General features: G+C 45.4%; 1 protein-coding gene across 1 annotated transcript in view; it reads right to left on the bottom strand.

Annotated features, from left to right (window-relative positions):
• The window catches only part of LOC138297169 (solute carrier family 22 member 7-like), a 59396-nt gene that overhangs the window by 23343 nt on the left and 21096 nt on the right, over positions 1 to 14957 (bottom strand). The window contains exon 4 of the mRNA XM_069236662.1: positions 7082 to 7190. Within this exon, the coding sequence (XP_069092763.1) occupies positions 7082 to 7190 (109 nt within the window). The remainder of the gene's footprint in view (positions 1 to 7081; positions 7191 to 14957) is intronic.

The following is a 14957-nucleotide window of genomic DNA, read 5'->3' as shown; positions in this document are numbered from 1 at the left end:
CCTATATAGAATTCGAAGTACAGCATTCAGTTGATTACTTTCTGCAAAATAGGTGTAGGCATGACCAATGACATTGTAAAATTAGTGACACAGCATTACTAGCATGACTTATTTTTTCACGCTAATTGAAGGAATGAATACTATACAAAACTGATGGAAATACATTTTGACTCAGATTTGCAAACATTTTGTTTTGGGACTCTATTACTTTTTAACACAACCCAACACAAAGTATTCTGCTAGGATTTACAAACCAACACAAGTCATGATTTGTCTACAAAGAACTATAGACTGTGAATTGTGTCAAATTCCTGTCCCTCCTGACACAGTATAATGAGAAGAAATGTTTTCATTTCCCCATGGTTTTTCCTCTTTGCATGTGTGTAAGTGCCTTGAAGCATAGTTTTTGTGCAGGAAGGGATGCCTTCCTGCACGGCAACTATGTTGAGTACAGCGAAGACTACACTTACACTATGGCACAAAGGAGCTACTGGAGTCTTTTCATCCAGGATTTTGGCTTTGAGTGTCTGTAAGAACCTGCCTGCCGAGAAGTTATACAAATGTCCTTTGGAATATGGCTAGCAAAATCTTCCTGGTCATTCATGGGGAATATGTGAAATCTTTAGCTGAGACAATCAAAGTCACAGGTTTTTGGGGAATATGCATGTGTTCTATATGGATGTATCATTTGCTGGTTCAAGGCACTCTGGTAAAAAAAAGCTGGCTTTACATTGGAATGCTTCAAACACATCAATGTGATGGCCCAAAGTTTTGGGTTTGCTATGTGTGGCTTGTCATTTCCACCAGGAAAACTGCATATTTGAACAATACTCTTGGTGTCTTGGCAGACCTCAGTTTGTACCACAGGAAGCATAGCCATTTTGCCACTCCAGGAGTAATTTCATCTTACGCTTTTGAGTGAATTTACCACATTTAGCCATTTGCAAAATCTTATTGTAAAGATACTCAAAAGTGTAGATTTAGGGCCTGATTAAGAGTTTGCTGGTCTTACCTGCATGCAGCCACTGCTGTGGTACCAAGAACTCTTGAGTGTCACAGCTGGCCCAATAAGTGTAAAATGTACTCATATGCATGACACATGTGAAAAAAATACCTTGTATGAGTACCTTTCGATTGCTGGAGTCCGGACCACAAGTGCCCAGCCCAGTCAATGGGCGAAAAGTGCGAAATAAGCTTATCTGGATTTCGGCCCTCATGGGGTCGTTTTCTCTGGGGTCAAGTTGCTGTTGTGACGGGATTCCCTGGATGAAGGGGTCTACATTGGAGATTGAGGGGAAAAGAAGGAAATGGGTGAGGGTGCACCCCAATTCCTTTGATTCTGCTGTCTTGAAGCAGGTGGTCTCCCTGTCAGAGTCTGATCGACGCAAAGGCACTTCGCAAGTCGGAGGGAACCTTGTTGTGCCACCCTCTGATAGTTGCGTTTCCCCACGGCACCGTCGAGGGGGTCAGCGAATGGCTGGCAGAGTTGGCGGGACTCCAGCGGTCTCTCATTCAGCAACCCACCAACATCATAATGCAGCAGGAGGACTGCCAACTAAGTGGACAGGGAATCTAAAGCCGTTTTGACCTTTCCGCCAAACCCGTAATCAGGCCCTTACTTGTCTCCCTCCCCTGAAAAAGGGGGTGGAGCCACATGTTTGAGTGTTTCTACTGCCAGAAAAGAAACAGTAGTGAGTCCAGCACCACAAATGACCAACCACTGATACTGCAACGCACTTCCATAGAACATTATGAATGAAGAGACTTCAAATAAAACCACATAGGAAATGATAATTTTAATTATTTTATTTTAAATATAAACAAATGTAATGCAATGCTAAATGTATCTAAAATAAATATATGTATTGTTTGAGAAGATTTTTTTTTTTTAATTGTATTTATAAATGAATGCTGCTAATACTTTGCAATAAAATATAATTACATTTATTTTGACAAGTTCTACACATTGCTGTTAAGGATGTGTAAAAATAACTATTAATGCATAATAGAAAACATATTATTTTATTAGGTGGGATTTTTGTTCTAATTTAAAGTTCAGAAGAATTCATTTAATTATTTAATATATTTAAATTAATTAAAGATTTTATTCAAAATGAAGTTAATAGTGCTGCAACATTTTTGTTCTTTATTTATAATATTAATAAAAATGGACAAATATTAAATATAGACAATTAATTTGCATTCATGATAACCATAAAATATGTGTACTAATGTGTTATCTATTTCAAAAAAGTTTATATTTCTCCATCCTCTTCATCGTAGGGAGATCTCCCCACTGACTGTGGAGTCTGAAAAGTACATAAAGTATAGGCAGGGCCACTGGAATTATGCGATTGTGCAGCCGCAGTGATTGTCGCATAGTTAGAGATTTGCAGCATTTGCCACATAATCCATCATATGCCACATAATCTGCAGATTTAAAAAAAATATATGTTTCTAGCTCAAACGTGTTGTTGATTGGTGAAAGGGCCTGTGCAAAGCTGGACTGGTTACCTTTCTTTTCCTTGTTGTTATAGTTGGGCATTAAGTTGGTGCAAATGAGGTGCAACCAAGGCCCAGACAGTGTTAGCAAGTTTTAAAATGACCAAATAATGAAGTAAAACAATACCAAAATGTGCTGCATTTTGCCGCATAGTTTGCTTTTTCTTGCAGCACAATTTTCTCAACGCTGCCGCATAATTTGGCCCTCTTCGGATGCATAATTCTAGTGGCCCTGAGTATGGGGAAAAGTAACCTATCCTATCCTAATTATGTTCTATCAGAGGGTGTTGCAGTACCAGTGATTGGTTATGTGTTTTTCTAGACCTACTTCATCTCTGAACTGGAATAGTTTACTACTGTTTTGGAATCACTTTTGTAATATAGTCAATTCAGAAGTGCAGTTTGTGAATATAATTGGGCCTACTTTTTTGTAGGTGGGTGAATTTCCCTTCATGAAGCTCTCCTTACTCTTCCTGCCTCACTCTCATTGTGTTGTAAGTCTGGCTTTCATTCCAGCCACGCCCCCTGGTCCCTCCCAAACGTACTACTAAATGATAAACTTACATTTGTGAAGATTCCCTAATAGAAAAGCAAGAGGGGTGGAGGTGGAGATTTATACTGGTTGGTTTGTGACTAGCATTCTGTAGAACTATTGTACTACCAAATGCTGCTTGGGATTAGCCCCCTTTGAGTTTACTCTTTTATCCTTTGGCCTCACATCAGCCCCTGGGGTGTTTACGATGATGATGGCGGTTATGATCTTCACAGGTCAGGGATACATGAATTCCCATACCTCAATGACTGGCTGCCAAATGAGGGCTCATCACAGTCACAGAGGACACATCTCACTTTTATATAATCTCTAGGGGTTTTCAATCAATGAGTCAGAATCCCACCTGCAGCCCATGCCGATGACTCCTTTCATAGGGGCAATCACTTGTGCCACTCCATTCACACTGCCATCATCAATTATGTTATTTCAGATGTTGCTGTGATGTTATCAATGATGTCATAATATATGTCATATGTGATGCAATGTGTGAGGTCATAAGCTGTTTTTTAGTTTAAAATGTTATTTTGCAATTGCCATTTTTCCCTAATTATAAAAGCACTTCAACCTTTCTGGTTTTAGTGACTTTTCAAGTGGTTTGAAATACCTAGCTATAACTTTCACTTTAAACTTTGCTCTTTTCAGTTCAATTCTAAATTGTTTTTTAATATATCAGTGTCAGTATATAAAAGGCAGTCCTATTGGTTCTGTCAAGTGGTCATTGCAGTGTCTGTGAAAAAGTATTTAAATAAAGCATTTGTAATAAAAACTACATTGCACAGATGCTAGAGTCTTTCTTTTATACTAAAGTCACATGATGCAGCCATATGGCCAACCACAATGGATATCTGCATTTGCAAGCTGGAGAGCAAAAGCACCAGCCCTGGCAATTCTTAAAAATATTACCAATTTCACCTGGGGTCGGATTCTATAGATCCAAGAATTTTTCTTTAAGTATTTCTGGGTGTCGGGGGGGGGGTGGGTCAGGGGCGGCTGCACTCCCTACAGCCCATCACAATACTTTAAAAATATGCTGGTAGTGACCGTGCCCAGATTGGAGCACAACCATACAGCAAAATCTATGTAAAAAAGCCCATGAAGGTCATTAAGGAGCATCTTTTCCAGAAGCATTCAGTACACCCATAGATATTTCTTATTGGAGGCCACAGGGAGAGGGCCAAGGCCCCCACAGCCCTGCCAGCTCACGTCAAGTAGCTCTATTTAGTGGGGCTGTGCAGGTGGTGGGCACATTTTTTTTTATCACAGGGGTTCCCAGTCTCATTCAGAATGCTTCACAAAATTTTTAGAAATTTAGGTCACAGGAGAAGACCCAAGGCCCAGCGGCCCTTGTCAGCTCCTCAGCGGGGAACCCATCCTGGGTGCTGACATGAGCAGGTTCTTTTACTTTGCTCTCTTCTAGAGGGCACAGCTTTTATCCTACTCCCAGCGGCAAGAACAAAGCTGTGTTTCCTGCCCGGGAGACACAGGCAGGGAATTTGACTTATATTCCCAGCCCGACCTTTATCGGGTACAAAACAAGAGTGTCCTGGAGTAAGGGTCCCTGGGACACTGTCTCTCTTTGGTCCATAGGATATGGGGCATCCACGGCCATTCTATGGTTTAAAGAGGAGGGCCCAATGCCCCCCCTCTCTGCCCAGGAAACCACGGGCAGCAAATTGGACTTATATACCAGCCGGCCCTCTCCTTGGAAATGACAGTGTCTCAATTTGTCCCTTGGGGCATGGTGTCCAGAAGGCCACCATTCTATGGCTTGAAGAGAAAAGCCCAATTGCCCCTGTCCACAAAAGCAAAGGCTCCGGGAATGGGATCCCTGAGGCCCTACAGAGAATTAGAATGGAGGGGCATACATTCCCTTCCCATAATAGTGAAAGTGGACCTGGGAATGGGGATCCTGGGGCATTAAAATAACTTAGGAATGGGCTGCACACCCCTCCCAAAAGTCATATATGCTCCAACCCTTCCACAGGTCCTGGCCTGTACCTTATTGTTAATAGTTGGAAAAAAAAGAAAAAGTTTGTTTTTGTCCCCCATCACGCTCAGAGGGGCAGGGTGCCCCTACCCTGCCCCCTATATGTTGTTTTACTCTTTTTGCAGGACGAGGACCACTGAAATTTGCCAGTTCTAGTTCTGTGAGCTAACTATAACTTCCATCCCACCATGCACTGCTTCCGACCTCACACATAACATCACTCTTCACATTTTAAATGATATCTTTGATGACACCACTAATGATATCTCTAAAGACATCAGTGATGACATCATCCAGGCTATTGCTCTTCAAATTACTGTGTAATGTGTTTTAGAAAACAAATCAAGTAGTAAAGGGCCCACAGGTAAGATTTAACTGTATGTTCATGTTGTACAATTTGTGTAGTCCTGAGTACTAGTCTAGTTCAGTATGACAAAAGTTACATAGTTCACAGTTTAACTAATAGCAACATTTTAAGTCCAAACACTACTTCATTTAAACTGACCACAACTAGTGTGAGTTGCAGATGTGTGCTCCCAATAGGTTGAGGCTTAAGTGCCTGTTGCCAAAATATGTGAGAAAAACCAAAGCTAAGGTTACAATACCAGTAAATTTCTGTGCACATGCTGACTTTAAAGAGTTGTAATGTAGTGCTGTCAACATTTTCTATATACACTGTTTATAAGGCATAGTAAGTGTAATGTATAAAGTATGGGTGATTTATGTAAAAATGGTTCAAGCCGCAGTATGAATATAAGCCTTGGTCTAATGGAGTAAATCATTTTGCTCAATAGGCGATTATTTATAAAGTAGTTTAACAAGCATGCCTAATCAGTGGATAATGCATAGCTATGGAGCCCTTGACTTAATATTAAATGTCAGATTAGATATTTAACAGGTACATGTAATAAAGGTAAATAATGACCAAACATTCTTTTGAATGGCATTCAAGGTTTAATAAATTGCTGAAGGCATTAATGCTCACATAACAATTTGGTTTATTATGCACCTGAATACTTCCAAAAACTGTCAATTGTATCTCCTATATGTGTGTGATTTCACAGATAAGCTTCGTATCCTGCATGTTGCCAAAGGTTATGGCCATCACCACTACAGAGGTGATAGAAAGTTGGGTCTAGGTGTAGCATATTGAAGTAATGCACAGCAATCTGTCACGTTCATTGAGTAACAACATCATTGATATCATTCAAAATGTCATCATTAATGTCATTTAATATTTTATGAGTGATGTAATAAGAAATTTATGGCAAGGCAGAAGTTCTAGTTAGCTCATCAAATATAACTGGCAAAATGCAGTATTTTTAATGTTTGTAACTCTTTTCAACATTAACTATCATCTTTTTTTCACTGACTTTCTATTTTTTAAATGTAAGTTAAGATCTAACCATCGTACCCAACTATAATGTCACCTGAGTAAACAGGGTCCTTGAGGTGGTGGCAGTCAATAACTGGTGTCTGACATATGCCACAGACCAGCATCTTAAACATACAAGAGAACAGACTCTGTGCAGGAGAAGTCTGGGAAATATTGGCACACAAGTGCTTCCTTGAAAATGCAATTATTATTTTTCTTCTTATAGTAAGACGGTCCCTGTAAGACTTCAGTGGACCCATAATCACCTGTATGCAAATGTCCTGTATAAATGTAGAAACAGACAAAAACTGGTAGTATCAGCGGTAGATACAGAAAACATACTGATATCCACTTTAACAACCGAGGAGCTGGGGAAGGTAGAGACCACTAGGTTTGTGAATTGCAGGTTGTAGTTCAGGAAGTAGTTCTACTATAGTAATTCTTAACTACTTCACATTCTAAAAAATGCAGTGTGAGAATCAGCCCTGCCATGTAGAGAAATCCATCCCGTTCAATATAAAATACTATAAAAGATTGGATTTTTCCATTTCATTACCTTGCTTTAACCTCTTAGTTGCTTCTTTGGAAACAGCCAACATGGCTGTGATTTTGCTATGCATCATAATAATAATTATGAATATCTGAAAGCAATGTTTATGCATACCTGATGACAGTGGGGAAGAGCTCAGCACTAAACAGGATGAGGATTGTTAAGGTGGCTCCTGAGAATCCTTTCCCCAAAACTGCAATTGTGGTTCTCAGCACCCCGAAAGCTAGATTTAAATAAGAGCAGGAAAGCGAGGAGGAAATAGTTATACATGTGGATTTAATTACAGTTAAACATCTGAGTGAAGAGCTTAAATAATTTGTGCTTAAGTTAAGCGGGGTCCTGTGGAAATATAATTGTAAGGGACAACAAAACATCATTTATTGTAGGTCAACCATCAAATAATTAATTTTATGTGTTAAAACTCACCAGACAAAATAATCTTTTTTCTATATAATATTTTTTAGAAGGGATCATAGATTTGAATGCAATTCTTCAGTACATAATAAACAAATTAATCAAACAATGTTATGACGAAATGAGGACACTACACTGAAGAAGCATAATACAATTATTACAATGTAATTGCGCCACTTTTTTGCCCCCCAACGGAGGAACGCCACCTTTGCATACATTATGCCTGGCACAGGCATAATGTAGCGCAAAGGGTTACAAAGTGGAGCACTGCATGCATTGCACCACTTTGTAAATATGACGCAGCATTTTTGGGCTTCTAACCACATTAGGGTGAAAACATTATACTAATATGGCATTGGCTCTTAAACATGCCCCAAATTATATAGATCAGCTGCTGATGACTATTTCTTGAAAATGGGTTGATCTGACGGGAAGGTAGGATTGTAGAAGAGCGTGGGTGGGTGGCTTGGGTAGGTGACTGGAGCCCAAGAATGTGTTTTTATAGTTTAGCAGTGAGTAGACTCTTGCTTGTGCTGGTGTGTTTGTGCCTGCTGGTGTTGTGGTGATAACTTGGTTAAAACTGAGACACAGACAGCTAGTGAAGACATTTTATGACTGAGACATGGAGATAGATTTTGCATCTCTTGGCTAAGATGACTCATATTACTTTTTGGTAATGTATGGCAACTATAATAATATGTTTATGGAATTGATGAATATTTGGTGTTTTTATTTAGTTTGAAAAGGTTTTCTGCTTTTTTATATTCACCATTCATACAGACCTTAGGTTGAAAATTTAAATAGCCTTATACTCACCTAAACATTGAGTCTTTTGAGAAGAATGGCAAATCCAGCTGTCATAAGTGTCAGAAATATGAATGGGCATGACAACCTAACTGTATTTGCCTATGTAGAGAAGTTAATGAGTTCCTTTATTAGAATAGTTGCTTCTAAGCAAAAAACATTTATAGTGATCTCTAGTATGTTTCAAATTGAGGATCTGCTTTTCACTCCATAAGAGGTGGTCTGATGATTATGGGCCTTATCTAGATTTTGGTGGCCAGTACTCCATCTGTCAGGGTGGGGGACTTATTACATCTGCCAACTAAAAGGACTACTGTCTGTCAAACTTAGAGCTAACCACTGGCTCAGCGTTGACCTCTGTGCCTTGACCCATAATACAAATTTGGTAGATGGCTGATGCCCTTTTTGATGCCTGTCTACAAAACCTTAATAACATTTTCATTTTTCAAAAGCAAACTCCCAAAGTGGGAGTTGTTGTTAAAAAACAAATAAATATTGACCTTGATACTCAAGGAGTTTTCCTCCTGCATATAGGGTAATTTTTTGTTTTTTTCCTGTCCCTCCAGCCAAGCTATCTTTGGCGGTGACATCATCTGTAAAAAAATGCAGGTCTGTAATCCCGTGGGATGTCTCAGAAAGCTTTCCTTCAACAGAGGGAATGATGGCTCTGTTGACGAAAAGCTGGTGGACCCTACATATAGCAGCTGGAGGCTCTATTTGGCAGATAGTTTACTCTATGCCATTTGTGATGGAGTACCCCATTACCAAATGCTAAATCAACATCTATGTGTTTAAAAAGGCTCAAACCCTTACTTTTTGACAATAATTTAAGATAACAGCAGTGGGAAGAGCTGGTGCGTGCACAATACTGTACATAAATCTACTTGGGGGCAAGAAGCCATTGAATTTTTTAGCCAGTTTCAAAGTTTTATCCAATTTCAAAAGATCCGAGAATGCTTATTTGCTGTCACAAGAGATAGTGGTGAATGGAGGCCAATAGATCAGAATTCTTGACATGAACTGTTTCGATATTTTGGTTTGAAAGCTGGAATAGGAAAATTCCAATATTGGTTGATTAGGGGCCTGATTTAGGTATTGGCGGAAGGAAATAGTACTTCACAAATGTGACGGATATCCCATCCAGTGTGTAATATGGCAGATGGGAAATCTGCCACATTTGTGATGTGTTTAACAAAATATGTTTTTTGTAATTATGATTGTTTTATGGTGTTCTTTCTATTTGTTTTCCATTTTGTCTTGCCAGCATCGGAACTGTGTTTGATCCAGTTACATTCTGTTAAAGCTGTTAGCCTTAGGATAGTCTCCTCCCAAACATTTTGTCTGCTTGCATCCATTTTTGTCCTGGATATTTGCTCTGTTAGCCTTAGGACTCTGTTCACTCCCCTAAACCACGTTTGATTGGCATACACCCAGAGGGCCTTAAATTAAATGCTACTAGTGGGCATGCATCACTTATTGTGCCACCCACATAAATAACACTTCAAACCATGTCCCAGGCCTGCCATAGCTGACTAAATGCAGTGCCCCACTGTTATGTCGACTTGGCATTTGAAACCTCTTGCCAAGCCTTAAACTCCCCTTTTAATACATATAAGTCACCCCTAAGGTAGGCCCTGGATGGCCCATATGCCATGGTGCCGGGTAATTAAAAGGTAGGAGATGTACTTATAAGTTTTACATGCCAGAGCAGTGAAAAAACAGCAAATTCGTTTTTCACTACTGTGAAACCTACCCCTCCTGTAGGATACCATTGGAGATTCCTTATTACATTTAATAAGATGTAATTCCTAAAGATGAGGAGATAGATATGGCATGTCAGGTATCTATGAACTTGTAATGATAAAACCTCCTTAATGGTAGAGCCAAATTTATCATTATAAGTTTGAAAACACCACTTTTAAAAAGTTGGCATTTTCCTGCCCTCTGTGCCTGCAGCCTGCCTGAGCACACATGTCTGGCTGGGTCTCCTGGTGGAGAGGGGTGCTGGGCCTCCGCCCGATGGGGGAAGAGACGGTGTGTGGGGGAGAGGTGGAGGGGCTGCGGCCGACACCAACAGAGGCATCATAGTGATGAGGCCCTGGCCCCCAAATTAATACAAGTCATAGCAGTGGACAGAGGGGGACGAGACAAGCCTCAATTGTTTTCCATCAGGCCTGTTGCGGACTAACCTGACCCTGAACATCATGCCACCTGTTAAGCGAGTCTCAGAGGAAAGATCAGAGCACGGCTCGTGAGGACTTCACAAGCCCTCCTATGGCGGTTTGTAATGCAGCCCATGAGGTCGGCCCCTAACGGCCTTGGAGCGAACATAATGGGACACTAAAATGCAAAGCACATGGGCCCCAAGTAGGGGGACTGGGCTGGCACACTCGCTGATTCAGCCACATCGACCTCCCGCTGTGGACGCTGGGCATGGTGGTGGCGGCTGATCCTAGTTCCATCACCAGACAACTTACGAAGAATTTCCAAGCTCCATGATACAGGGGGTCATTCTGACCCTGGCGGTCGGGGTTAAAGCGGCGGCCAACCCACCAACAGGCAGGCGGTCAAAAAAATGGAATTCTGACCCTGGCGGGAACCGCCAACACAGACCGCCACTTTAACACTCCGACCGCCACGGCGGGACAAACAAACAGCGCAGCGGTCACCGCCAACAGGCAGGCGGCAGACAATGTACCGCCCACACTATCACGACTCACCAATCCGCCACCTTTTCCGGGGCGGGAGCCCGGCCGATAAAAACACGGTGGAATCAGACATTTCCAATGGAAAACGCTCACCTCGACACAATCCACTCGGAATCGGGACAGCATGGAACCGGAACTCCACATCCTCCCAGCCATTGCCTTCCTGCTCTTGTTCCAGGATCACGAACCTCGCCGCAGACGACAACGGTGAGTACTGCACCTACGACACAGGGAAGGGGGGAGGAGGAAAGGTTACGGGCACACACATACGCCACATTCCCACCCCCACCGATATACCTACACACCAATGCAGATTAAAAAGTCAGAGTGACACCCCCAAACCCCCACAAAAAAAAAGTAAAGACAAAAGGCAATGATTGTAAAATTAGAACTATATTATTGCAACAATAAAATATAGCGATCTTAGCAATATATAAAGAATTGTAACACATCTAGAACCATATCCATACAAGTAGCAAAAGTCCGGCACAGTTATGCAAAGTTCAAATGTCCGTGGGCCAATGTTCAGCAACACATGGGCAAAGCCCACACACGAGATCAAGTCCATTGGAGAGAACACTGCTGGGGCATCACAAAAATTAAAAACAGGCACCTCAGGGGGAAGGGATGGGGGGGCACCTCAGCCACATGAGTCCACGACGCCAGATCCACGAAGGGCCTCCATGCCCACTGTGCCATCCTGGGGAGTGCAAAGCCACAGTCTCACAAGTCTCTACAGTGGGTGGGTTGCCCACTGTACCGTCCTGGGGAGTGCAAAGCCACAGTCCATCAGGTGGATAACAGAGTCCACTGGTCATGGAGGAGGCATGGTGGGCAGAGTGCCCCGTGAAGCCCTGCCCGACACAGAACCAGGACTGCCAATGGGCCAGCGGTGCTTGACAGGAAGGGCCCAGCGGAGCGGTGCTTGACAGGAAGGGCCCAGCGGAGCGGTGCTTGACAGGAGGGCCCTGTTCAGCGGTGCTTCTCACGGCGGGCCCTGTTCAGCGGTGCTTGTCTTGAAGGGCCCTGTTCAGCGGTGCTCCTCATGGCGGGGCCCTGTTCAGTGGTGCTTCTCACGGCGGTCCCTGTTCAGCGGTGCCTGTCTTGTGTTTCGAGTGAACCACACCTGGCCAATACTTGCCGCTCAGTCAGCATCGGACCTTTCCGTTGCAGGGCCCTCCTGTGATGGAGTCCTGGGTCTCTGGGTCTCTTCCGATACCCCCGGAATGGGGCTGGTGGGGCCCTCATGGTCGGCTGCTCCCTGCCTTTTTTGTTTTGCTGCCCTTGGCCTCCTTGGCAGACTCTCCGTGGCCCTTGGCTCCCCTACCCGATGTGGCAGGTGACGGTGCAAGGCTACCCTCCTTGGGGGCAGGCGTATCAGGCCTGTCGCGCCTGGCCTTCAGTTTTTTGCTCCTCTTCCCAGGGGGGGGGCTGGCTGTGCCTTTGCTGCTGGACGATGTCCCAGCCCAAGGAAAGGGCGGACTCCAAAAACCAGACACAACGTTCTTGGGAGTTGCTGGGCTGGTGGTGGCTGAGGTGTTTGTGGAACTCTTACGGGATGGAGGGGGTGGGTCAGGTGAGGAAAAGAGGTCCACTTTAGAGAGGAAAAGTTTTTTAGGAGCCATGGGAAGGGTAGCTGGAGTGGATATGGGAGTGTAGGAAGAGGATGTGGTTGTAGGAGAGTCAAGTGTGCTGTCTTTGGGTGCAGGTGCTTGGGCTGGAGGCTGACGTGAGGTGGATGGCTGTTGGGTGGGTGCCTGCCTGCGTTTGTCTGGTTTGGAAGCGGGGGTGACAGACACACTGGGAGAGGACACAGGGGACGTGTACATGGCAGTGGGGGTGGTGACTGCACGTGTGCGGACTGTACTGGAGGGTGTGCTGGCGATGGGTGTAATGGCTGATGGTGGTGTGCTTGCAGGTGTGAGTGGAGACGTCACAGGGAGGGAGGAGGGAGACGAGGAGGTGGGGGACACAGAGGTATGCATTGCTTTGATGCACCTCCCTCTCCACACCCTGGATGGCATTCAAAAGGGTAGACTGCCCAACAATGATGGTCCTCAGGAGGTCAATGACCTCCTCACTGAGGGCAGCAGGGGTGACTGGGGCAGGGCCTGAGGTGCCTGGGGCGAAGGAGATGGCTGGCTTCCTGACCGTGTGGGCACGGGCCGAAGGCCGAGGGGCTGCTGGGAGGGCGGTGCTGGTGCGCTGGGTGGCGGCTGTACCTGTAGTATCGGTGGGCACAGATGTTGCCGCCACCGCAAGGGAGCTCCCATCCGAGGACGTGTCGGTGTGGTGGTGGAGCCCCCCTCGCCCTCCGTCTCACTGGTCATGTCGGAGTCCGTTGCATGGCCCTCCGGGGCCATGTGAGATGCAGCTCCCTCTTGCGCCGATGCCACTTCTCCTCCGCCTGATGATGCTAATGCACACAATCACAGAAAAACAAAGAAAATGGGGGGGGTGGAAAACATAAAGACAAGTTGAGTGCATGCATTGGGGACACCGTTGGCGGAGAGGACAGACACAGAAGCCCCCTGCACTACGCTGCGCACTTGGGGTACACAACTCATTCCATGGGACATGCCCTACAAGCCTATGGGCGACAACTGCCCACACAGAATACACAGGTCCATGAATCGCGTTACTAGGCAACCTACTGAGGTGGGGGGCGGGGGCACAGGACCATACCTCACGGAGGGGCCTATCCTACTGAAATCACCCTGGCCTAGGGATACCCACAGCCCTCCTCCCCCACCCAGGCACCTCCACTGCGCGCTAAATAGCTGAATGTGCTGGTACTCACCCCCTTGTGTCTGCTGTGATGTCCTCAAACGCCCATCTAAATCGGGGTAGGCCACCGCCAGAATCCGGGACATCAGGGGGGTCAAGGTACGACTGGCACCCCTCCTAGGTTGGGAGGCCATCCCCAGCAGAGCCTCGGCGGTCTTCCTGCTCCCGCGGCGGATGTCCTCCCACCTCTTGCGGCAGTGGGTGCCCCGTCTGTTGTGGACCCCCAGGGCCCGGACGTCCTTGGCGATGGCACGCCAAATGTCGATCTTCTGATGGGCGCTGACCTATGTGACATGTACGGGGGGAAGAGAAAAATCATCACTTTTCTGCATGCTCGATGTGAGTGGCCCCCCCTCCCCAAACTAGACCTGTGGCACATGCTCTCATCTGTCGTGCCATGCATTCGTCAGTCGCTGCCCTCCCCTCCATCGTACATCCTCACCACTCATCACAGGCATACCCACTATGCATTGCCCCCCGTGTACTCACCTGTTGGTCTGGAGGACCGTAGAGTAGCGCATACTGGGGGAGGACCCCGTCCACGAGCTTCTCCAACTCTTCGGAACTGAAGGTGGGGGCCCTTTCCCCAGTCGCAGCAGCCATTGTCACTTCCAGACCGAGGTCACAGCAGCACTTGCAATTTGGGTCCTCTCCTGTGGATGCTCAGGTGTGATTAAGCATAGAGAAAATGGCGGTTACGGCCGCGGCGGTGCGTACCGTGACCGCCGGTGCTCATCGCCATTGGCTCCTGAAACCCATAGGGTTCAATGTTGTTCAATGCGGCTTTGCGCCGCGGACTGCGACCGCCTACCGCCACGGTGTGCCACGCCAGCGCAATGACCTTACTTCACATTGTCACACTTCACAGGTCAGGCAGCCGCCATTTCGAGGGCCCACATGGCTTAATTCCTACTGCGTCACACATGGCTAGGCCTTGCACCGACATTCATACTAGCCATTCAATCCCGAGAGATTTGTGTTATGTGCATGCTGTGGGCACTTACCTGTGGGTTGATTGACTCTGTGCTCCATGTTGTCCTTCCTAGGCACCGTCCGCTGGGACTTGCGAGGAGATGGAGGAATCTTCCCGTGTACAGACTGCTGGTGGACCTGTCGACAATGGAAGAAAGACACGTCATACTCACCTACAGACTCAACCGTGCCACTATACAGGAACTGTGTGCCCAGCTGGAGCCAGACCTGATGTCACCCATCCACCAACCCACAGGGATTCCGCCTCTAGTGCAGGTGCTGTCAGTACTGCATTTTCTTGCCAG

The sequence above is a fragment of the Pleurodeles waltl genome, chromosome 5, assembly GCF_031143425.1.
Source record: "Pleurodeles waltl isolate 20211129_DDA chromosome 5, aPleWal1.hap1.20221129, whole genome shotgun sequence".
Lineage (NCBI taxonomy): Eukaryota > Metazoa > Chordata > Amphibia > Caudata > Salamandridae > Pleurodeles > Pleurodeles waltl.
The sequence above is the reverse complement of the archived record's forward strand: the minus strand, read 5'-3'. Positions and strand labels throughout refer to the sequence as shown.